We start from the raw sequence: 27,371 nt of genomic DNA, 5'->3' as shown, positions 1-27,371 counted from the left end.
ATTAACATGAAATTGATTGATGATGAAATATTGAACTTAACTGATGAAAGTGAAATAATTAATAGTGGAGAATACTTATATAATTTAATAGACTACAAATGTTAACTGAATGAAAAAAATCCTGAAGAATTAAATTTTGAAGTTAACGGTGTTTCTAGTAGGAGTCAGATTACAAACAGTACTGTCTTAAACTCTACCCAATGTCTTTCTCAAAATATCGAAATGTATTCAAATTGACCAAATTAATGGTAAATATATTTTTGGGGGATTTCTCACAGTGGTTAGACTGTTAAAACTATTTCTTATTTAGCATTAAAAAAGGAAATTATGATGCAACTTTAGAAATTTTGCAATCTAGATATGGATAAAATAATCTTCCAATTAATTCTCATTTAGGACTGTTTGTTAAGTATTAAATTTTGCTTATACTAAAACTATAAAATATAATTCCCTTTAAAACATACATTTGCGTAGCTTTCTTTTTATATGAAATGCTGTTTACAGAAATAAAACACAGAGTTTAAAAATTGAAATCTTTTCTTTCTAATGGGAAAATTATGTCACATGTGAAACCATATTTTGAAATTACTAAGACTGTATATATAACATATCTGCAATATATTAAATATATTAAGTCTTAGCATTATTTTACATGAAAGCAACAGAAAACATCTAAAAAACTGTCTTTTTGAATTCTTCATTCAAGATATAAATTTATTAAGATACAATAACATGCCAAATAAATATTAATTTAGAAGTCAAACAACAAAAATCAGCGTTATATTTTCAAATTTTCACAGGACTAGTTTCGATGGTTTTACCGAACATCATCCTCAGCTGCAAAAGCACAAATGAACAAGATAGGGTATAATGATTAGATAAGATAAGAAAGTCTGGACAGGAGATAAGCTACTGGCACCATCTGTTGATGAAACCAGAACTAAAACATAATTTCTTTAAAGGCCAAAGGTAATCTTCTTATCTTATCTAATCATTATATCCTATCTAGCTCATTTGTAGCTGAGGATGATGGTTCAGTAAAACCACTGAAATTAGTCTTGTGAAAATTTGAAAATATAATGCTGATTTTTGTTGTTTGACTTCTAAATTAATATATACATTTATGATACTTTAACTCATTTTGTTGCCATCATTTATTAAAGTAATTACACATGATTAGAAATTTATTTATTTATTTTTGACATGCATTCGGGAAAATCAAAATCTATCAAAAAAAATGTTGAAATAGTTAAATTAAAGCATTCAACATTTTTTGATGCAGAAACTTAGTATTCAACATATTATAAAATTCAAAATGGGTGAAGACACAAGAGATATCAATAACATATCATAAAAAATAACTAAAATAATTGAAGAAAATTCCTAAACTTTAAGAACTTTACTAATCATGCAGATGTGTCTTTAACTGAAAAAAATGTTAAAATAGAATCCATTGTGTTCGATCTTATGGCGGGATGATAAGTTAAAAATTCTATTTCTATAAAAGCAAGAAACTTTAACATTCTTTATTAAAATCCATAAAAAATATGAAGTTTGAATACTGAAATAAGGTAATATTAATAACGAAGGAAATTAATTTTTTATTTTATTTTAGATAAGGATGAATTTTTAATATGCAGGAAAACCAAAGTTAACTTTATTTTTATTTAAAACTGAAGCTAGTTCCAACATTAACAAATGGCAAAGGAGAAGTTATGATATAGGAGTGTTATGAGCAATGTCAAATAAATATTAAATTTATTGACGTTATAATGGATCAATACAAATATTATGATAGCTAAAAACGAAACCTGAAATTGCCAGCACAAATCTTAACCTTTAAAGTAATTCCAAAATTCTGCCAAAACAATGACCTCAAGCATGCTGCTATGACTATGTGACTCCTGTTGCAGTTCAATTTTCATGAAATATTCAAAGCACCTCTTTAGTGTTCAAAATTAAATGTTATCACACACATATGGTGAGAAATGCAATATAAAATCTAAAAATAAAGAATTTCTTTAAAACAATTATTCTTATTAATAATAAGAGCAGCCAAAAATGTAGCTGAAAATGATAAGAAAACTAGCTGAATCCAGGCAAAAAATAAATAAATAAATAAAAATAAAAAAATAAATAAATAAAATAAAATATGTTTCTGAAAACTAATGAAAATAAAACAAAGTATTAAAATATTTTAAAGTATTTTTTTAAAATTTTTATTTGATAAAATAATGAGTGTCTAATGAATTTTGTAGCATGATTTTGCCACTTTATTTCAATACTTTACTTTTAAGAAAAGCATTTTATATAACAGGAATACTAGGTAAATGTATATTAAAAAAAATGATATTTTATATAGCTTTAGTGTAATATTTTCAAAATTTGTTACATTATATTTGGAAATTAAAAGCATTTCATCATTTCTGAGATAGATTGTATATTATATAGAGAAAAAAACCATTAAATGTACATGTAGTAGCAATATCTGCTGTCAGGAACTAAATCTATACTATACAATACAAATACAACTAATACTAATACTAAATACAACTATCAGTGCTTCATAGCTTTAACCACTCAGCTACTGAATGGCTGATTTAATAGGTGTTTTCAGAAAAATTAAATGCTTATGAAAGCTATATATTATTTAAGCTGAAATATACTGCAATCTGAATGTTGATTATTAGTACATTGATTGCTAAGTATACCTTTAGTTCTTCTCGTCTCCGATATTCTGCTAGCATTAAATCTTTTTTCTGTTGCTCTGTCAAAACAGGTTCTTTGGCTGGAGCACCATGGCCTTTCTAAAATTACAAAAATATGTTCAACATTTCAGCAGAAATGACATTCATTAGCCCTTTTATTCTCTACAGTTACATGATGTATTCAAACTTACAAACTTGTATTTAAAAAAAAAAAAAAAAAAAAAAAAAAAAAAATTAAAACTTTATATATACTTATTATATGCTTGTTATTATTACTACTAATTGTAATTGTCTTGGTGTGCAAGATAAGTATTTAAATACAAGGCACAGAGATGAGTATGAAGTATGCCGCACAAAAGAATAACTACAAATTGAACATAAGATTATTAAAAAAAAATTTTTTTTCAAATACAAATGCAACAAAAATACATAAAGAATATCAAGTTATTCATTCAAAAATCCTATAATATAATTAAAAAATGTCAACTACCTTTTGTAATTTCACAACAAGTTTGCTTTTTTCATTCTTGCCAATATATTCACTTAATGATTTAGTCTTTTCAAGTTGCTTTCCAGCCCACCATAATTCTGTTTTATCTTCTTCAAAAACCTCTTTACTTGCCTAAAAATGCATTTTTACATAAGGTTAACATGAATTCTTTCAAAAACCTAAAACTTAAAAAGCTTAATCAATAAAAAAAAATACTAAAATTATTTTAAATGTTAAGTTACTTAATTTATGTATTGGAATACATTAATTAACAATTCAAACACAGTAGAGAATCAACTTGCAAATTTATTCAAACTTGCCCGGACAGCAAAAATTTTGAAAATAAGAAGTGAATGAAATTCTGTGAAATATTCTATTATTTTACTATATTTTATTAATATCTAAGAATTCTCATCGTTACTACTACAGAATTCCTTTACTGTACCTCACTTCCAGGTAGGGTAGGTAAATACAAGACCTACACCTTTATTTCTATAAACCTGCTTCAGTTTTCTAGTTGGATAAAAAAAAATCTTTGTATTATTCCTAATTGTAGCATAAAACTTGGAAAAAAATATGCTTTCAAGTAAAAATAAGTTAGTAAATATTACTATTTATCTAAAAAATAAAAGTATTAACTGCACATTTTATTGCCAAGAAATCAACAACGCACATTTGTTACAGGTATTAACAAGTCTCCCCTAAATTAGTATTAAATAAAATATTAATACTTGAAGATATTTACCTATAGTTAAAATATGTAATGCAATATTCAAAGTAAGTGGTTTACTTCAAATAGTTTTTCTTTTAAAATATCGAAATTAGTTACTTTACTTCTTCAATAACTTATTTTTATATTTTACAGAAAGAAAAATTATATTACTTAAATATTATACAGCAGATAAGAAATTAATACTAAGATTATAAATAATGTTAAATTGAGAAAGGCAGCATAGATTTTAAGAATTTCTAATTTCATAGCCAACAACAGGGAAAAAGATTTTAGGAAATTAATTAAATAAAATAAATGGAAATAAATCATTGAGAAACATTTAGTAAATGCTTTTTTTAAATAATCAACTTTGTTTAAAATAGCATTTATTTTTAAAGCAACAATTGGAAAAAATTAATAACTTCTGAATAATAAATAATTCAGAAAAATCTGTATTTGCCATCAATTCTAAGATGCACGGATTTCTAGCAACATATATATGGGGAAATTTTTGCCTTTAAGAATCAAACAAAGCAAATACTGCTTCTGAACCTATTCTAATGAAGTCTCATTCCGATCACAGAGACCTTATCGAGTTCTTATGTCATACACATAATGAAAAAATTTTAATAAATCAATACAAATACAGGACTTTGACAAACAATTCATCAAATTTTAGAACAAAAGTATTACACATATAGTAATAACCATTATATGAAAAAATTTGAAAACTCACCAAATTTTCCTCCCATGGGTCACAAGGCACACATCCAAGTGGTGTTCAGGTTCAATCTATACCTTTATAGAAAACCTCCTCCCCCCTAGATCTCCTGATATAACGACATATGATTTATTAAGGAAGTGCGTTATATATATTACAGTACAAAGTCCATAGTCTGGACTCGTCGGGACTTAAGCAATTCCAGATTAGGGGTTTTTCCAGATTATAGATCATCAATTTAAATATAGTAAGATGGCATATAGAAATTATACAATTAAAAACATGAAACCGCAATTTATGCAATAAAGAGCAATTATAATCTAAAGGGTATCAAAATTTACAAAAAAAAAAAAAAAAAAAAAAAAAAAAAAAAGCTTAATATTTATTTGTTTACTTTTATTAAACATTTCTTTCAATGTAAGTTGTTTAAGTTGCTTTGTTTTTTGTGCTAACACTTTCTCTTTAATTCTATAAACAGATATAATTTCTTGTTCCGTTACAAAGTTCCACTGTTCAAGTACTGTAATTGTTGTGTTGAGAATACCAACTAACTTGTCAATCAAAATTTTTTCATTTTCAATAACCTTTCTGTCACTTTCTTCACTATCAGAAGCAGTATTTTCTGAATCCAGAACCATATGACTACAGATTTCACTGTTAAATGGAAAAAAAAATTATTTTTAAATACTTTTAACTTTAACTTTGAACTTTGGTGCCAGACAAAATTACTAAAATTAAAATAATTCAAAACAATTCTAAATCTAATATTCATAAGATGAATCAAATAAACACTCGTATAGTGGTATAGTACAATTAAACTTTTAAGGTTTGCGTTGTGAGTAACCTATGTAAAGGGGAAATCAATAACTCCAAATTCAATTAAACTCCATGTTTCTTAAAAGCCTCCTGGCTCAAACAAATGGAGGGACATGACAGACCACAGTAAAATATACACAGCATAAATACAAAAATGCCATTAAATTTTAAACACACATTTATTAAATTCTTGACTATATATTATATAATTAAATAATGGATAACTGATCAGCAATACATATTTTTTCTAAGCAAAATAACACATAATACTACACCAAATTACAGCTTATATTAATTAAGATTAACATTATCAAATTCTACTGTATCATAAGTGTAACACTAGTATTTTCTCCCATTTCATCTTCTAACTTTAAGTATTTATCATGGTAATTCACTTTAAGAACACTTATAATTTCCACATCGATTAATTAAATTAAGTAATTGCTCAAATTTCAACAAACATTAAAATGACGACTCTTGCTTGAGTATTAAGATAATTATTGAAGTAAAACAAATAAAAAAAATCACTCACGGGGTGAAGTCCAAACTGCAACACTCACTTTACTCGGGAATACCTTCGTATACTGATTTAATAAGGTGATTTGACAGCTCCACAGATCGTCCAGTGTCCAAAGTTTACTCGAGCACCACATTATTCCTGCTGTCTTTTATTCACAAAATCATCGTTAATGGAGGCAGACAGTTCTTGCGAATTTTAAAGATGACTTGGTTGCAACACCATTGAAGCTGTCCTTACAATAAATAAATTACAGAGCATGGAATGATGAAAAAAAAAAATCGACGCAGCTGGCACAGGCAGAATAAACAGCAATGCACACCTTAGAAGGGTCCTACACGAATCTCTTTCATTCTGGAAGCCCCGAAACTCACCATAAGCGTAGAGCACCTTTGGAACAAAATCTAATTATGAAGTCAAAGCCGGTAAAAACAGGAATACCGCATCAGGATGTCAGGATCACCAAGAGAATCTGCCGAACAATTCTTGGGATAAGAGAAATCGAAATTCTTCTGCTGAGCTCTATGCCTTATGCCAACGCAAATACTCGCCAGCTAAAAGCCGAGAGAAAAATCATACCCTCTGCCGGCTGTTCACGCGGCTCGCGAGAAGCAAGACCCGAAGGGTCAAGCCCCCACTTTTTCTCCTCTTACTCTTCTTGAAAATCAGAATCAGAATGATCTCTAGCCTGGTGCAAGCACCCAGGAAAACTCGGTTTCTCCGCCTCTGTGAGTTCATAGGCTTTCAAAAAAATCATAAAATTAAATCTTACCAATCCCGGAATTTTAAGTTATCTAAATTGAGAAAATGACACACTCATGACGAAGCAAACACCAGAAAATCTGACAATGCAATCCGAAAAACATCTGCACTCATAACATGAGAAAAGAAATAGACCCCCCAACTAACAAGTGAAACTAAGCTTTTACGAAAATCCAATTACCAGCCACCCCCACTCTCTTGAAGTAATAAAACTGCAAACTTCCAAAGCGACAGGAAAGCGCTTTCCGTTTCACACGCATTAGCTAAAAAGACCCTACTGCCTCCATTGTTAGTAGAAAAAAGGCTATAACCAATAAACCAGATGTGTTTCCTTGCAACCGTCTCTCGCCTTTGTTACAATTCCTACTCAAGAATAATGAGTTAAATAGAACCTTAAGAGCTTAAGAATACTTTTTTTCCAGATTAAAATACACATGAATACAAATAAAAATATTAGAATAATAATAACTTAAAACACATATTAGTAATTGAAATTCGCGACATAACATCGCCATCCGTTGATTGATGATTGGAGCATTGTCGTCGCAATGAAAAACTTCTGTTATATCATCTTCATTTATTACCACTTCTCCACATTTCTTTACAAAATCCAATAACTGGAAAATTTCACGTTTAGTTTGCGATGTCCGGAAACCTTCAAATTCGTGGCTATCATCTTCATCGTCTTCACCATGAAATATAGTAGCTGGCCATAAATTATGCCAAGCATTTTTTAACGTATTTGGAGACACATCCTCCCACAATCTTGCGATGCTTCACACAGCAGATTTTATGCTAAAAAATTTCAAAAAGTCTTAAATATTCTTGCCATTCTTCAAGAAATTTAACATAGATTTTAAAAATGCTACTTTATATTTGCCTTTCAGCAAGGACACTATTCCGATATCCATAGGCTGACACCAGTTGGAGCCTTTTCTGTAGAGGTTGCCAAGGTATTTCGTAGTACATATTGCCAGAAAAGACCAGTTTTATCAGCGTTGTAAACTTGTTCTGGAGGTAATTGTTCACTAGTAATGAATTCAATGAATTCATCTACAAATTGTTCAGCAGCTTCAGTATCTGCTGAAGCTTTTTCACCTGAAATTTTTAATTGCCTTATACCATGGCGATTTTTTAATTTGGTTAACCAATCTGTCGAACATGTGCACTCAGTGTTTAAGTTCATTTCTTCATGAAATATTTTGGCTTGAGCCATTAGTATTGGACCCATCAATGGCATGCCCTTGCTGTGATGCTGTCTGACCCATTCAATCATCACTTTGTCATGATCGTCACTTTTAGCATAATGAACCCTTTTTCTGTTATTCATTGCAAGTGGGGTGTTGGAATCCACAAAAAATTCAAAAAGTTTCTTTTTTCTTTTTGCTTATGTCATATACAGTTGACTTTCCAGTGTCATACTCCTTGCATAATTTTGAGACGGATATGCCTTTATCCATTTTTTGCAGCAATTCCACTTTTTGTTTAATGGACATTGAAACGAACTTTCGCTTTGTGGATCCTTTGGCAGCTCCAGAATTGAAAACTCTTTTTGACATAATTAAAAGTTCAAGCTTAATTTTTATAAAATTGCTCTAATAGTCTGCAAAAAATAATAAGCCGGATCCAATTAGAAGATTAAGGAACAGTGCAATCTGCAACATTAACTGAAATGCCTTAGAATCAGTAAAGATAATTTTAGCCTAGCTTATACTGTCTGTTATACATTAAATGCGCTTGCGTAAAGCATACAAAAAAAAGTTTGTGGCTTTGAGGTCCAGATTATAGATCATTCTGGATAATGGATGTCTGGATTACGGACTTTGTACTGTATGTTTAAAATCAACACTTCTAGGGCATAATTAAAGCTCTTCAGTGTTATTTCAATGAGCATTTGCAGAGTAAAGCTATGAAAAGGTATAACAAGACTTGACTATGACTTCACTATATGATAAAATTACTGTGTTATGTGACCAATGGGGCATACGAGAATATATGCAGCATGTGAGGAAAGCTTAGTGAGTTTTATTTCTTTTCATGCATCATTTATGATCATATGTGTAACCCATCTAAAAATATGTTTTGGAATGTAAGGAATCAGTTATAGTAAACCTGTATTATATGTTTCAGAAAAAGATGAAGGAAAGAATAATTAAATAACTTTTTTGTCACATATTGTAATCATGAATTTATTAAAAATATTGGTACTGTTCTGTTATCGAGACCAGATTCAGAAATGTATAAATGTATGAATGTGTATTTGTATGTATGTGCATATGCATACATGCACATATATTCATACTTATATATTTATATACATGCATACATACATATAATTTCTGAATCTGGTCCTGATAATAGAACAGTACCAAAATACTTTAAAATAAGTTTCAGATCAAAATTATTATTACTATCCTCTTACAATAAATAAAGACCTCGGGTACAATTTAATAATTGTGTAAAATTATGATATAAATATTAGGCAAAAGAAAGGGCTTCCACATATAAACTGCAATTACTTGTGTTCCAGATAAATCTTCTTTTCCTTCCAGCTCTTGTTTGACGACTTCATATGGTGGAAGACCCATTGGATATGTTATCATTATTGCACCATTTAACATATCCAAGCATTCATTAATACTGGATATAGCTAAGCACACACCAGCATCTGCTAATTTCTAAACATAAAAAGATATTCATTTTATTTATTATCTATAAATTTAGCAAAAATGTAACAAAATGCATATATATAAATAATAATATGGATGGAACGGATCTTTAATGCTTTCAAGTTATTATGATAATAAATAATGGAGAATAAAGAAGATTTCTCTACCCAAAAGAAATAAATATTACTGGATTGCAATTTAACACTGACATTTTCTAGCATGCCTAAGGGGAAAAAATAGTTCAAAGGAAGAGGGAGATGGTTCTGTTATGTTACTCATCACAACAAAGCATTCAAGAATCCTTTGCTTTAAGAGAGATGCTTTTGTTAAGCACCTGACTGATGTTATCACATAAACAAAAAATAAAAAATAGTAAAATAAAAAATCCATGAAAACCCTAAACAAACATATTCAGTAGCTGGACAAATCAAATCTGAAAGAACTATCAGTGCTTATTAATCTTATCCACTAAGTCAATGATGGGATGTTTGAGGAAAAAATACTTTTAGTTTGAATATTTAAAAAAATATCAAGCATATTCTCCCATTAAAAATATTTACAAAAATGTCATTTTATACGCGTGAGAATTGAAATAATTGAATTTGGTTGTTAGAAGGCATTAATATTTGCTCTACAGAAGAAATTTATGAAGTGGCTTCATTCAAGACATAGTTTGTATTACAAACATAAACAGAATTAAACTGACCATTTGGTCCAATCTCAGATTTTTGAGCAAAGGAGGGTTTCAGCAAAGAAGCTGGGGTTTCTTTGATCAGAAACAGATCTCTGTCATGACATGACCATTTTGTTTGCAAGATTTCCTGTCCTCTATGCTCATTATTCTCTCTTATAAAGATGTTTTCGAAAGGTCAGTATTTTGAGGCAATTCAAATTGACAATTCAAATCAAAGGCAGTTTACACCATCCCAAATGAAACATTCTATCATTTTATCCAAGAATGGCAGAAGCACTGGAGAAAGTTGGTACATTCTGATGAATGTTCCTCCGAAGGTTATAAGGTAATAATTTTTTAGATTTTAAATAGAACTATCTTACAAGCATTTTCACAATTTTTTTAAAACAGAAATATTAATTTACACAATACCTGAAACAATTAACCTGTATGAAAGAAATTACAATTTATTTAATTGAAGCAAGCATATGCTACATGTAATGCACATATATTAATTATTTTACACTTTTTTTCCCTTTTCAAATTTTAGAATCTAACTAAAGGTTTTTTTCCAAATTAGTTACAAACAAAACATAATATGATTGTTATAACTGGTTTCCGTTAATGAATATTATGCATTTTCATTATTAAATTTCATGTAATAACAAGTTTCTACAGTTGACCTTAAATGTTTTATATAAAATTACAAGTAAAGTTTATTTCTTAGCCAGAAAATAAATAATTAAAAAACAAAAACTAAGATTAAAGTTAAACACCACATTTCCCCTCCTTTTATAAGTGTAATTTCTTTAAAAAACTATGACCATTGTTCATTTCCAAATACAGTGACATTATTCATTAACTTTACTTGAGTATTTCAACAAAACTAAGAATATACTCCAAAATATAATAATCTGCATGAATATGAAAAAAGTTAGATAAGTCCCACAAGAATTTTATCACTGAAAAGAAGCAGTACTTCCATATTATGGCAGCCCCTGATCTTATTTCATAATCTTAGGAATATGCCAAGATAGCAGCTATGATTTCAAACTCATGAAGCATGAATGTGAAAACAAATGACAAAAATGAATAATGATAACAATAATACTCACATACTGTTTCCTAAGAATATTTTTAATAATCATTATGACAGGGCCATATTTCCAAAACAGCTTTCAACAATTCATCAAAAACATAATTTTTTCCTATGTACTTTCTCTTATAAATTCCAAAAGATATCATTTGAGGTGATGCCAAGCTGTGCACCACTGTTTTTTTACTATACCACTTGACTAAATCCCACGTTCTTTCCACATTTTAGGTGTGAACACCCATTGTTGGGTCTACAAAATTGTATTTATGGTTCACAGTAAAGTGACTGTAACCAGCTTTTTCAAGTTGCTCCATTTCATATCTCTTTAGGCAGTCTGAATAGATCGTTCATTCATTGATTCATCTTGTATAAGTTGAATAATTTTCTCCATAAGTATACCAGCATCTCTAGTTGAGAACTGAATGACAAAGCAGTCATCATCCTGCAATGTATTTCTCCGAAAATCCACTGTCGTGGAGGTATTCTGCTGCTGTTGTTCTTACGTCAGACAAACAAACTTTCATCAGTTTTAACTATTTTATTGGAATCGCTTACTTGTCCATTTAATCTTTGCATCATGCTGCTATTGACTGGAAAAATTACATGCTTCCTGCATGTACGTTTTCATGATTAACATATACTTTCACTCTGTGGCTATTTTCGCATATTCATTTGTCAGGTAAAAGATCTGTTTCTTGAAAAAAATTATACGACATCCACCTCTTTATTTGGTAAATTAAAGATTGTTAATTGCATGTTTACAAAAGAGGCAAGGAATATTTTTAAAAAACGAGTTTGAAAAACCTTAGCAAAAAATTAAACATCATGCTAATAACATTAGCAAAAATGAAACATGATGCTAATAGCCTTAGCAAAAATGAAACATATGGTGAGAGCAAAGATGTAACACAATGCTAATATAAGGACATGTGGTGAGATTTTGGCAAGCTAACTTGATTGTTTAGTGATTCAATCTCAGGACCATTATAATAAGGAGGTACCAAAGAAGCTTATTCAGACATTTTTTTTTAAATTATTACACTGCAATCATTAAAAACTCATTAAAATCTTTGTCACCCTCTGAGTAGCATGACTTTTTTTATCTGCTTATACAGAACTATATTTAAACATCAATTATTACTTATATTTGTACAATTCATTACTTTAGTCTAAATTTTTATAAACTTTTATTCATTAAGGTAAATAAGAAAATACAGTATTTTAAATAATAAGGTAATATATACCAAATGACAAAAAATCTGACTACAGAATGACGAGCATGCCACTCAGAGGGTTAATCTATTTCTGCTTCAAAGTAACATTCTCCTAAATAAAAGAATACAAAGGGATTCATAGCTAGTTATTATTAACTTCTAATTTTGTTAAGCATATTTATAAATAAAGCTTCTAATTTTGCGAAGTATATAAATAAAATATAGAACACGTTTTGCAGACTGTAAAGTAAAACAAAATGGGAAAAGACAACATGAGAAAAATAATATTACTTTGGTGATTCCAAATATAGAACTGTACAGTAAAAGAGATGCATACAGAGAATAAAGCTCACATCCATATCTCCTTTTCTTACAGAAACAGTTTCATTATAATAGCCTATTTTAGAATGAAAATCATTCTGAAATTATGGAAGTTTAAGATCAAACCAATGTCACATCCAGCCAGTGTCAAACTGTGCAAACAATTTAAATCATGGCAGCTCCTGATGTTATCTGGCAACCTTAGGATTATGCCAAGATAGCAGCTATGATTTTACCAAACTAATGAAGCATGAATGCGAAAATAAATGACAAAATGAATAATACTAAGAAGAATACTCACATACTCTTTCCTAAGAATATTTTTATTAATCATTATGACAAGGCAATATTTCCAAAACTACTTTCAACAATTCATCAGAAACATAGTTTTTTCTTATGTACTTTCTCCAATAAATTCCAAAAGATGTAATTTGATGTGATGCTGAGCTGTCACCCATTCTTTTTTATTATGCTACTTGGCTCGCCTTGCCCTACTTTTTTTTTTTTTTTTTTAATTGTGCCACGTTCTTTCCACACTTTAGGTGTAACCATCCATTGTTGGGTCTATGAAATTGTATTTATGGTTCACAGTAAAGTAAATTTTTCCAATCAATAGCAGCATGATGCAAAGATTAAATGGACAAGTAAGCGATTCCAATAAAATAGTTAAAACTGATGAAAGTTTGTTTGTCTGACGTAAGAACAACAGCAGCAGAATACTTCCACAACAATGGATTTTCGGAGAAATACATTGCATGATGATGACTGCTTTGTCATTCAGTTCTCAACTAGAGATGCTGGTATACTTATGGAGAAAATTATTCAACTTATACAAGATGAATCAATGAATGAACAATCTATTCAGACTGCCTAAAGAGATATGAAATGGAGCAACTTGAAAAAGCTGGTTACAGTCACTTTACTGTGAACCATAAATACAAATTCTATATTTGGAATCACCGAAGTAATATTTTATATCTCTTCAAGCAGTCTGAATAGAGCATTGATTCATCTTGTACAAGTTGAATAATTTTCTAAGTATACAAGCATCTGTGGCTGAGAACTGAATGACAAAGCAGTTATCGTCTTGTAGCGTAAAGTTATACACAAACCTGGCTGCTGTTGACCACCAAAGAGTGCCTACGTTGTACTGCTCAGTGAACCACAGAATAAAATTTCCTTGATCAACAATAATCTGGTGTAACTTAATATTGAATTTTCCTTGCAAAATGAATGAGACCAAAATTTAATTTGTCAAGCTCAAGCTATCTGCAATAGACTTTTGAAATACTGAAATGAACAGAACACAATATTCCAAACATTTAAAAATTGTACTTAAGATTACATTTTGAAATACTAAATTTTAGAGGTGATGATAAATTGCATTACTCTCTATACTACTCATGGATGAAACTCATGGATTCTGAATGTTGAATATCTTAAGCTCTTATCCAATAAGAAATAATTAGGTATGAAAAATTCTTTGGGCAATTTTTCTGCTTTGCCACATGCTGTTGCAGTTCTGAACACAAAAATGTGTGATAGCACTTTTATATAGCATACATTATTATTATACAATAATTGAATAAATAAAATTATATAATCTTAATTTTGCATTTTAAGTTGTATTTAAATTGCAATATTATATTATTAAAAAAAGAAAGAAACAAAACCTACGGATATTGTAAAGTAAACTTACCGAATTCTTCAGTCAGTGTTAAGAAAAGATACTTACATAATGTAAGTTTGATGTTATAATTATTTAATGATATGAGGAAACCACAGTTGATAACAATAAAATCTTAATTTTTAATCAGCAGCATCTTTAGCTCATAAAATTTCTAAATTCTAAAAAACATTTTATACTGTAAAGAAACTGATTCAGTTTAAGCTTTAACTGCACTCATTAGAAAATTAGAAATTGGTTTACACTTTAATATTGCAAATGAAATAGCAGATCTCATTTCCCATTATAGTAGGAAAAAGCACATTTCATTGGTAAGATGGGTGCATTTTAAATATTGTAATAGTAGTTCAAGCTTAGTTTGGATTTATACATAAATGATAATTTTTTAAAAATTGAACTTATATTTTAAGAAAATATGAAAACACAGCTTTACTCATAATGCAAATGCAGTGTTCAAATGATGAGAGTTTCATTTCCAACATAAACAGTTACTTGAACAAATGTCTCATAAAACTAGTAAAACAGATATGTTCTATATTAGGCACTATGGATTCTGAAAATGTGCATTTACGTACTTGGGAAATCCTAGTTTTGACTTCTGCAGTAGTTTTTGTCAGCACTTCAGCATGATTCTTCAAAGGAGCTAAAAGCAGTAAGATGTATAATGATAATCCATCTATCTCTATATATAAATAATAAACTCAAACAAAAGACTTCTGTGTCACTGGAAGCATACATATATATGCAATAGTAAAATAATTATCAGAATATGACGCAAGTGATAAAATGTAGTGAAATGAAAAATGTAAAAGTGAAAAAACAATAAAAAGTAGATGAAAAATTCCATCAATAATAGAAATTGTCTCCATGTGCTGTCTTATTTGGAGGAAGGGGCAATGCATAACACACAATTAACCATTACCAGTCATGTTTATGAATGTACAGCTTGAATTTTCTAAATTACATAAGGTTTAAGCTGCTCACTCAATAATTATGAATGGTACATATATTATTTTTGATAAAAAAATCAGGTACAGAAGTTTTTAAGATTATATATAAAATATCAGAGCAAAATGTATATAAATTGTTCAGAAAATACATCCTTTGACAGTTTCAAGTCATCCAATATATAAAAAAAATTCTGAATAGTGAATATCTTAAGCTCTTATCCAATAAGAAATAATTAGGTATGAACAATTCTTTGGGCAATTTTTCTGCTTTGTCACATGCTGTTGCAGTCTTGAACACAAAAATGTGTGATAGCACTTTTGCTATATAACATACATTATTATTATACAATAATTGAATAAATAAAATTATATAATCTCAATTTTGCATTTTAAGTTGTATTTAAATTGCAATATTATGTTTTATACAAGTATTTATAATTTTATCTGAATGATTTGCTGATAAAAATGTAAAGATATAAAAAACTTTATATAATTATAACTGAAGTACTTATAGCAAAGATATGTTAAAATCATTTAAAAATGAAAAGGTTTTTTTTTAAATTTATTTATTCATATATCTTTTTCGAAATACAGAGGGACATTTAACCCACTGACAGCTTAATTTTTTATTAAAATTGTTTCAAAAGTTGCTTATTTTTTTATTACATGTTTCAAATCTATGTGTACTTCAAGAGTTAAAATGTGTAGTACAATTTTGTAACCAAGATATTTTAACATAGATTTCACATATAAAAAAGGGGTTTGAATTTATATATAAAATTCTGAAAAATATCTTGATTAAATTACAATTTACTTTATAGAATACAAATGTAAAATATATATACTAATCAAAATATTCAGTATTTACACAAATTACAAAAGAAGTTTAGTGTGGTAAATTTCAAAACAAGGTTACAGGTGAAGTCCTATTTCCCATCCTTTGCATGAAATTCAAGTTTGTTTATTAATTTTTTGGCAGTTGCACTTTATTAAGAGCAACAAACAGAATACTGTCTGTGAGGTGCTTTTTAATGGGATTTTGAGGCATGTGGCTTGTAAAATGATGAGCTGTCAATATTAAAGGAGTTTGAGAATAGAACCCAGGTTTTTAGGTTTACCTTATTATAAAACAAAATTATTAAAAATGCTCTAATATCAGATTAAATTTCTGAAATATGTTTGCCTCATGCAACGTTTGATGGTACTTTTCCGTTTCACCAGCGCAAATCTCACCAAGCAGATTTTACTGATGACCACATACAGTATACACATAAAAAATGTTAACAAATGTTAGTTCTACGAATTTTTCATTTTGAAGACATAAACATTTTAATATCATTTAAAATTTTGTTAAGAAGTTAATAAATAAAGACAATAAATTTGTTTTAATTTAAGAACTTAATACGCTTTCATGGTTAACACATTCACACCGAGGCCAATTTTTATGTTCTTTGCTGTGAGACGGCGCTCGAATTTTTGCCGCGTTTCATCTGGCGGTGCATGATTATTACCTGTTCAAACCCGTATATGAGTTGTACATTTGCTAATAGTTATTAATTATAAATGTTATTCAAAAAGTAAATAACACAATCGAATGCGTACCATTGGTAGCACGCGCTGCCCAATAAGACAGACTAGTGCAGGCCACTGGTGGTACGTGCTGCCCAATGAGACAGACTAGCGCGGGCCACCGGTGGTACACACTGCCCGATCACATAGACTAGTGTGGACCAATGATGGCCCGCGCCGCCGTGAGCATGTTAAATATCTTGATTCGCCGGTTCATATCAAGTGACCCCAAGTGATCTCATCTCACGTAAACTATACTACAAAAATCTAATTCTCTCAGTAATTATCTACATTAATTTCAAGTTAAATCTTAATTTGGAATAAAACTTTAAATGCAAGAATTATTTCAATTCATACGAATAGCTTACTCAGAAATTATGTAAAACCGCAGTGCTTTACTTCGCTAGTGCATTCTTATTAGAATTGATGAATTTAATCCTTAACTTTGCCTTTTCTATATTTTCGCCTTTGGGTGAGCAGTGCGATTGCATCTTACTTGACTTAATTACCGCAAATGGCCTTAGGGCATAAAATTGAACTATTTGGTAAAAATTCTATGTAATTGTAAGCCAGTATTGAAAGAAACAATCAATCTGATAGAAACGGCTGCTACTTGTTTTGAAAATGAGGCATAAAAGGCTACCAGCGAGGATATTCTGTTTGGCATCAGTTGTACCATTATTGGTGACTTTATCGCCTGTGCCGGCAAAATGGAAAAGTACCAGTTTTATTTATGCAAAGGCAAATGGGATACAAGCTCTAAATCTCTACTTTCTGGCAGGTCACCAAATTTTTCATTATATTTAAAAGAGGTCTAATGTTTTATTAAGTTTTTGATTCTAATTTTTAAAAGGTATAATTACAAGCAATAACAAAATTTAAAATTTTAATTTTTCATGACTTTCTTCAAAAGTGCATGAACACCTTGCATTCTCATTGAAAGGCAATATTGTTCAGTTGGATTCATTTTTCATAACAGTTAGAAATTTTGATTAATGTTTGAATAAACTGATTTAAAATATATAAGCTTATATGTTATGCAATACAAAATAACCTGAAATCATGAAAACAAAGTGAACAGAAAATATGAAATAGTTCTGCTGCTGTTTGTGAAAATAATTTTAGATGAAAACATATTGAGTTATAAAGTTACTTCTTAAAATACTTTGTATGAACTATATTCAATTTGGTACAACTCTGATATACGGCCTAATTTCACCAAATGTGGCGATATGTGTTTTGCGCTGGTTTTTGGCTCGACTGCGTGTTGTATGGCAACCCTGTTGATGTTGAAAAAATCTTTCGCTGGAGTTTGTTGGTTCGCGAAGATAGGGGGAAAAGATAAAATGGCAGAAGTTGTTGAATTGAAGTTCGGCAAAAGGAAATATCATCGTGGCCAACCTGTTGAGGGGCAGTGGGTATTTGGAGGTGTGGAAAGAGGGTCTGGGAGATTATTTTTAGTGGCTGTGCATGATAGAGATAGGGATTTGTGATTTTATTTATTTGTTAACCATAGTATGAATTTTCTGGATAGTGTGCCTGGGTGTCATATAAATACGACAGTGATTACTTGGTGACATGTTAAAGGCGGTATGAAATTGGTATTTCTGCTGTTCGAAAAAGCATTAATCCATGGCAAGTGCATTTTATTTTATTCTTGTTCTTATTTTGCAGAATGTTATGTTCATTGTTTTTTTAGTATGAATTTCTGTCGTTATTGTTGTTTTTTTAATTGTTTGAAATTTATTTTAATTATTTTAGTTTATTTTGTTGATTAGTGCATAACGTCTAGATTGTGCAATTCGTAGATGTTTGAAGTTGAAATAGAACACTGTATACATGGTATTCTTTGAAATTTATTATTGTTATGTTAATTGTTGCCTAGATTGTGCAATTCAAAGGTGTTTTTTTAAGTTTAAACAGGATGCTGTGTACATGGTATTCTTTGAAATTTATTGTTGTTATGTTAATTTATTAAAGCGAGGTGTGAGTAGTTCGTAGATTCGTTCATTACCTAGATTGTGCCATTCATAGATTTTTTTTAAAGTTAAAACATATCGCTGTGTACATGGATTCTTACCAAATATTTCTGGTTAGAAACTTTATGTTTTTGCTATCTAAATTTTCTGTTTTTGTTTCGGATTTTTATCTTAAATCATGTGTTCAAAACGTGGTTTTTTGCATGTGCGAAAACCACGTTTTTGGAGACATTTTAGGCTTAAAGTTCAAATTTCTCGCCAAATATTTTTGGCGACTTGAGGGCGCATATCAGAGTAGTTCCTTCAATTTATATAATGTACCTATTATATTGAATAAAAATATAATTTATATAAAGTATCTACTACATTCAATTTATACTATAATATACCTATTAAAGTGAATAAAAATACAATTTATTTACTACAGTCAAAAGTCGTTAATCCGGACTCGTCGGGACTTCGGCGATTCCGGATTATCGATTTTTCCGGATTATAGATCATCAGTTTAAATCTGGTAAGATGGCATGCAGAAATTACAAAATTAAAAATATCAAACCGTAATGTATGAAATAAAGAACAATTATGATCTAAAGGGTATCAAAATTTACAAAAAGAAAAAGCTTAATATTTATTTGTTTACTTTATTAAACATTTCCTTCAATCTAAGTTGCTTCGTTTCATGTGATAATACTTTCTCTTTAATTCTATTAAACAGACATAATTTCTTGTTTAGTTACAAAGTTCCGCTGTTCAAGTCCTATGATTGCTGTGTTGAGAATACCGACTAATTTGTCAATCGAAATGTTTTCGTTTTCAATAACCTCTGGGTCACTTTCTTCACTATCGGAAGCGAATTATAATGACGAGGAACTTGTTTTAAATCATATCAAAGACGAAGTGCATCGAGATGAAATACTACACTTAGTAAGGAATTATAACCAAATAAAATAAAAACATCTGCCCTGAAGATAAGGATAGTGCTGACAGATCAACTTCCAATCCGCGGCTTGAAATTGATTAACAGATTTCGGATTTCAAAACATACTTTCGCTTTGTAGATACAAATTACATATTAGTAAATATATATCGGAAATTCTATTTGACATAATCTTTCTAATCTATCATAATCTAATAATGACGTTTCTGCCCCCCCCCTCTGCCGCAGAGCAGCGTGAAATTGATAAACAGATTTCAGATTTCAAAACATACTTTCGCTTTGTAGTAAATATATATCGGAAATTCTATTTGACATAATCGAAAGTTCAAGCTTACTTTTATAAAATTGCTCTAACAGTCTGCAAAAAATAATAAGCCGGATCCAATTCGAAGATTAAGGAACAATGCAATCAGCAACATTAACTGAATTAGATAACTTTAGCTTAGCGTATAACTCCGTTACACATTAAACGCGCATGCGCACAAACATATTCGCAGCCATAAGGGTCTTACGCGCTCTCGTAAACGCCTGTGCGCATGCGTGAAAGCTACGCATGCGCAGAAAGTTTGTAGTTTTGAGGTCCGGATTATGGGTGTCCGAATTAACGACTTTTGACTGTATATTGGATTTATACAATATTCTTACCACATAGAATAAAAATGTAATTTGCCTACTACATTGAATAAAATTAAATTTACCTACTATATTGAACTACAGATATATAACATTAAAATACAATTTATCTACTTTATAGAATTTATAAATACTACTATATTGAATAAAATGAAGGGAAGGCCCCCATAAAAGGTTTTCCTCCGAGTTTCCAGTTTTATAAATAAGTGTAGGTCTGTAAAATTAATATAGTGAAGAAAGATGGCTCATAGATTTGATAGTAAAGACATATAGATAGCTATTAAATATAATTAAAATGAAACCAGAAATCAATTTGCATCACATTTGGTATAACATTCTATTGTCTTTATCATTAACTGCTATGAAATTTGAAGTTAATACACATAATATCATACAAATGTGTAATCAAGCAATGTCAGAAAATTAATAAGATCACTAAAATTCTTAATTACCCTTTTCCCTAGATGAATAAAAATTACAAATTCAAAGTACGCATAAAATGAAAACTTCTGAGAAAAACCCATTAATTCTCTCTAAATACAATTTATTACAGCCTCTGCAAATGCTTGTGCATGAAAAATTCTCTTACCTAAACCATTCCGCCTTCCAACAGGATCAGGTTTTAAAATGTAATTGTCAGCAGTGAGGTATTTTTCAGCCCATTCATCTTTTAAATGTAAATCTGCAATCTGCTCAGGAGTCAAGCCTTGCATATTAGGTGGAAAACTGACTCCATATTTAGACAGTTCTTCAATTTCTGAATTATAAATAAATATAAATTGTGAATAAATAGTATCTCACTCCATACAATAACACAGCATGAGGGGAAAGAGGTCTTATAAAGTTACAACCCTTAACTTGAATGTTTACAGTTTTAAGTAAAAGAAAAAGAAGGCCGTACACGAACCTCATTTTAATCCAAATAACATAAATTCTGCAGTTGATAAGGAGGCTTTAATTATTATTACAATATACAGTCAAAAGTCTTTAATCCGGACTCGTCGGTGATTCCGGATTATTAATTTTTTCGGATTATAGATCATCAGTTTAAATATGGTAAGATGGCATGCAGAAATTATAAAATTAAAAATATGAAACCGTAATTTATGAAATAAAGAGCAATTATGATCTAAAGGGTATCAAAATTTACAAAAAAAATGCTTTATATTTATTTGTTAACTTTATTAAACATTTCTTTCAACTCGCGCATGCGTAAAGCATACATTACGCATAGTTGAAATTAGAAAATTGCAACCAGAAAACTATTTGATGTGTATTCATGATATTTGTAATGATGAGGAATTTGATTTAAATCATATCAAAGACGGAGTACATCGAGATGAAATACTACATTTAGTAAGGAATTATAAGCCAAATAAAATAAAAACATCTGCCCTGAAGATAAGGATAGTGCTGACAGATCAACTTCCAGTTCATTGCGTGCCGCTTCGTCCCCCCCCCGGCAGAGCAGCGTGAAATTGATAAACATATTTCGGAATAATTAGAGAATTAAAGGATATGCCTTTATCCATTTTTTTGCAGCAATTTCACTTTTTGTTTGATGGACATCGAAACGTGCTTTCGCTTTGTAGATCCTTTGGTAGCTCCAGAATCGGAAATTCTTTTTGACATAATCGAAAGTTCAAGCTTACTTTTATAAAACTGCTCTAACAGTCTGCAAAAAATAATAAGCCGGATCCAGTTAGAAGATTAAGGAACAATGCAATCTCCAACATTAACTGAAATAGATAATTAGATAATTTTAGCTTAGCTTATACCGTCCATTATACATTAAATGTGCATGCATAAAGGTATTATGTGCATGCATTAATGCATTATGCGTTGACGCATGCACAGAAAGTTTGTAGCTTTTAGGTCCAGATTATAGATCATTCCGGATTATGGACATCTGGATTAAAGACTTTTGATTGTATATATATATACTATTAAATATTTTAGAAGTAAGAGAAACGTTTAAAAGCTTATGCTAAAAAGTACATTTGACTCTATAGTTCCTTAGCAAAAATGTAAAATCATTCAACAACTAGAAACAATAATAAAGTAGTAAAAGAAATCTCGTAAAAACTAAATGTTAAAATTACAAGTTGAGATGACTTCAAAATCAAAAAGGGGTGAGGAAAAATTAATAAATTTTAATGCACAAATAATTTTAAAAGGACTCTTGTAAAAGTTAAACATATTTCAAAAATACATGATATGTACAAAAAACTGCAACAAATGGTAAATAGCTCAAGTTGAGGTTTGAGCTGGATTTATCAAGGAAAAAGCAGCTCAAAACTCGAATCAAGTTAATATCTACAGCACGTTTCGTCAAACGATAATAATTGAGACTATAAATGCAATTTCACTAATAGAAAATTCCAACTTAATGATCTGAAAAAGTTTGGTAAGTCTCAATTATATCGCTCTTTTCCCAACACGCTGTAATTTAAATTGCAAATGTAAAACTTACTATTTAACAAGAAAAAGCAGCTAATCTTTGGAATATGGTAACAGGTAGTTAGGCGACATTTTGGTAAGGCAATAAAGGTTACTAGCTAGGACTTTAGCAGTGTACATGGATAAAGTGAAGAGTGTGTGCAATTCTGGGATGCTTTTCTAAGTGAAAATAGGTGGACGTGTTCATGGATGATACCATGTATGTGCAATTCTTAAAAACGCGGCAAGCAGTGGGCTATTCTGCACTTTCTCCCAATTTCGCACCTAATCTTCGTCATGATTAAGCACTTTTGTTCCATAAAAGTTCCAGCATAAGCATAATTCAGCTAGCAGATTGTTGGAAAAAATGTTAAGTAAAAAAAAAAAAAAAAAAACATGCCTTTACTTCGTGAAAACAAAATGGCGTCCAAAAGAAAACTAGCAGGTTGCTGTAGCATGGTTTGTCGCCAAATATTCGCCAAGTTACCATAATCCAAAGATTAACCGAAAAAGCTTTACGAGAAAGCTCAGTTATGCAAAGGAACAATTAAAATAAAAAAACCTATTAAATATAAATAGTAATATTTAAAACTATACTATTAAATATGTGCACATATGTCTTTTTGTAACATCTCTCCTCTAAATTGGTGAGGAGTTGAGTTTCGAGAGAAGTACCCGCGGATTCCAAAAATTCATAGGAAGCCACTTTGACCAGTCAAATCTTCATGCAATTTTAATCAGCTGAGATATTAATTAAAAACTCTAAAAAAACGTTAGGCTAATCTTTGAAATATGGTAACAGGTAGTTTGGCGACATTTTGGTAAGGCGATAAAGGTTACTAGCTAGGACTTTAGCAGTGTACATGGATAAAGTGAAGAGTGTGCGCAATGCCATTTTTTTACAATTCTGGGATGTTTTTTTAAGTGAAAATAGGTCGACGTATACATGGATGATACCGTGTATGTGGAATTCTTAAAAATGCAGCAAGCAGTGGGCGATTCTGCACTTTCTCTCAAGTTCGCACCTAATCTTCGTCATGATTAAGCATTTTTGTTCTATAAAAGTTCTAGTATATGTGTAATTCGGCTAGCAGATTTTTGGAAAAAATGTTAAGTAAAAAAAAAAAAAAAAAAACCATGCCCTTTACTACGTGAAAACAAAATGGCGTCCAAAACAAAACTAGCAGGTTGCTATAGCAGGGTTTCTCACCAAAAAATCATTAAGTTACCATAATCCAAAGATTAACCAAACGTTATATCAACAAAAAATTTATTTATGAGTTGGTTTTTGTGGGCTTTTTTGATTATGCACAGAATAAATATATGCCCTTTTTGTGTGCAATCAGTAAGCTCATGGCATCATTTTGTTTATCTTGTTATTTGCGATGAAATATTTCCATATGATTTTTCTATAAACTTACACTGTAACCTGATCAGTTTTTAGAAGAGTAACAGATCATAATTTTTATGACTAAGAAATTTCTTCAATGAATAGAAAAGCTTAAATATATTAACATCTATAGCATATAATAAAAGATTCTGCTTAATTGCTAATAATACATTAATTCAAGAAATAATGTCATATTTTAAGTAATCTAAAATAAAAATGTAAAAGGAGTTGCTGATGAAATTGAAAAGACAATAAATTCTTGAACAAGCTGAACTTCTGAATTTAATTAATTATAGATTGATTGGATTAATATTTGAAAACTATTCTATAAGTTTTTTTTTCACAGGATGACAGTGAAAATATGAGAAGGATTTTTAAAAAAAGATGATAAGAGCTTTATTAATTTTTAGGTACTTGCATATATTACCTCATTGATTGGTCAAATAACATGACTGAGAACAAATTTTATGGATGACCATGTCCTTTAGAATTCTACACTAATGACTGGCGACTGCTGTCGAAATTCCACCAACTGCCAACGGAACAAAATGTAAGTACCAATTTGTTTTATGTGGTATATAATGCTTAATTAATATGAATCAAATTTATACTTTATGTTAATAAGATGTGTTTTGTTATGATATGCTAATTTTCGCCAAATTATGATAAATATCCACAGTTTTACAATTTCATTTAGAATAGTCACCAAAATCCCTAACTTACACCCAATAAGTAAATTTTACCAGCTACCAGGGGTGTAGCTAGAGGGGGGCAAGCGGGGGTATCTGTCCCCGGGCGCAGAATCCAAGGGGTGCCAAATTGATGTTACGACATTTTAGAATTAAATGTTTTCCATCCTTGGCAAGCAGTAGGGGGTGCGAAATCTTCAGTTGTCCCTGGGCGCTGAAAACCCTAGCTACAACTCTGCCAGCTACTTTGTATGCCTCTGAACTGACTGGGTGATACGTTTGTCAGTTTTGACTTTGCACACTGATTACTTTAATGAGGAAGTACAATAAAAAAAGAGTTAAGGTTTTAATAGTAATTTAAAGGAGCTTTTGAGGACATTATGTATGTTCTGAATATTTGAAAAATATACATTGCAAGCTATAAAAATATTTAATTTTTTTAATTCGATATATCATGAATTAAATGCACTTTTATTTAAACAAAGCAGTGCCAAATGGCAACAGACTTGAATGCAAAGTGAAAAACGATGTAAAATTGTTTCACTTTCCATGCAACAATGTAAAGTTGTAAATAGAGATTAATAGCCCTTTCAAGCTAATGAATGTTTGCTGTGATTTCAAAGTTTATGTAAAAAAAATATCACATTTATCTATGTTATTTAAATTTCCAGTTTCTCGAAAGAGTTTTAGGAGTTTACTTTTAAATATCACTGTCCATATTTATATACCTTCATCAAAACGAAAATAGTAACATAAAATGTGAAATAATAAGTCACCAAGCTTCAAATAATTTTAATGGTAATTCATATATATGTTTATATACTAATGAAATTCTGTGTTGTATTATAACATTTTATTAAACTGATATTATGAAACGTAAACTATTAAGAATGCATAGCAACATGTAGTTTTTTTTCACATGATAAGCTATTTAAATAGAAGGATATCCAGTAAAAAGAAAATGGTAAATATGTTTACCAAAGCATAGTCTTTCAATTTTTAACCTGCCATTTTGAATAGCTATAAGATCTTTCAAAAGTTCTCCGACATTAATGCCAGTATTTGTTTCATACCAGAACAAACTTTGGTCTCCTCTTTTAACGTGGAGTTTCACCATGTTCTCTAAATTTAAAAACCAGAAAACCATATAACCAATTTTTTTCAGACTTGTTTAAAAATACCTCCGAAATTTACACAAAGCCCATTTCTCGTTTCCATAGGAACATTAACAGTTACAGTGAATGCAGGGAGAGGAATAAACAATCTTCATATGTACACACAGTTTCATCTTTGGACCCAAAGGCATAGCAGAAGAAAAAAGATTACTGATACAAAATTTGCTGAACTAGCCCATACATTAGTAATAATAAAAGATTGCTCATTATGTAATAAAATTTGATTCCAGCAAGAAAGTTAACAACAGCCATGGCACAAAGTCTCTGGCAATTATCGTTATTAGTCCAAAGGGCTTTTGTTTTCGTTTTGCGATTTTGCGTTGAATCACTATAAATGTCCGTTTCACTTTTCAAACTGTTGTCACTAAATGTTAGAGTCCTGCATTATATTTGAAGAAATTAAATAATGAAAAATCTGCATAATTGTATATAGATTTCTCGCATTGTGATAAAACAACGGTACATAGAGATATCAAATTTTAAATGACGTAATCCTCCTACGAATATGGGCATGTGAAACAGCTTTCGCCAAAGTCCTCATCTCCTTTCTTCTTGCTTAAAAGCAAGATTGCTAAAGATTGCTAAAGATCTCCACGCGGAACTGTGTATCGGAAATTCTAAAGATAGGCACATTATAAATTATTTTGCGACATTGCTATTGAACTGAATTTTATGGTTTAAGTGCAAAGAACATGATATTTAATAAATAAATGTAACACACAAAACGTTAAAAAATGCGCCTTTGGACGTAATTTAAAATCTGAAATCCTTCAGATTTTTTTTGGCACCACGTACTCGTTCCCCCCCTATTCAGAATATACACTGTTGTTTCAAATCTAAGCATCAGTGGTTTTAAAGGCTAGTTATGATGCTACATAGTTAAAATTGCCGAACCATGAAAAATATATTTAATATTAATGATTTTAAAAAATTCTGAAAAAGAAATTTTAAACTGTCCATAACATACCAATCATCTTATTATTACCATATATTACACATGCATGTTAAAAAATAACATAATTTCAAGGAAAATTACAGCTTTAGGAATGTTCAGATAATTGCAATACCTTCTGCTATTCAGAATCCACGAAAAGTTTCTAACGCATTGGCGACTTAATGAATTAGGAAAAAGTTTTGTTTGGCTAATTTTATGTCTGATAAGATTTATTCTGTTCATAAATAGTAAATAAAAAAGAAGCAGTTTATACCAAAAAATAAAAATCT

The 27,371-nt window shown here is 29.9% G+C and overlaps 1 protein-coding gene across 1 annotated transcript in view; it reads right to left on the bottom strand.

Moving 5' to 3' along the window:
* LOC118191264 (cilia- and flagella-associated protein 298-A) overlaps positions 1 to 26,482 on the bottom strand; it is a 28,900-nt gene extending 2,418 nt beyond the window's left edge. Inside the window, exons 1-6 of the mRNA XM_035362069.2 lie at positions 25,951 to 26,482; positions 21,044 to 21,211; positions 14,962 to 15,029; positions 9,246 to 9,404; positions 3,199 to 3,330; positions 2,712 to 2,807 (exon numbers count right to left, since the gene is read on the bottom strand). Of these exons, the coding sequence (XP_035217960.2) occupies positions 2,712 to 2,807; positions 3,199 to 3,330; positions 9,246 to 9,404; positions 14,962 to 15,029; positions 21,044 to 21,211; positions 25,951 to 26,119 (792 nt within the window). The 5' untranslated portion in view covers positions 26,120 to 26,482. The remainder of the gene's footprint in view (positions 1 to 2,711; positions 2,808 to 3,198; positions 3,331 to 9,245; positions 9,405 to 14,961; positions 15,030 to 21,043; positions 21,212 to 25,950) is intronic.
* Positions 26,483 to 27,371: the final 889 nt, after the last annotated feature.

Source organism: Stegodyphus dumicola, chromosome 11 (assembly GCF_044657685.1).
Source record: "Stegodyphus dumicola isolate Sdum_Otavi_A_Nest chromosome 11, ASM4465768v1".
NCBI classification, from domain to species: Eukaryota; Metazoa; Arthropoda; class Arachnida; order Araneae; family Eresidae; genus Stegodyphus; species Stegodyphus dumicola.
The sequence above is the reverse complement of the archived record's forward strand: the minus strand, read 5'-3'. Positions and strand labels throughout refer to the sequence as shown.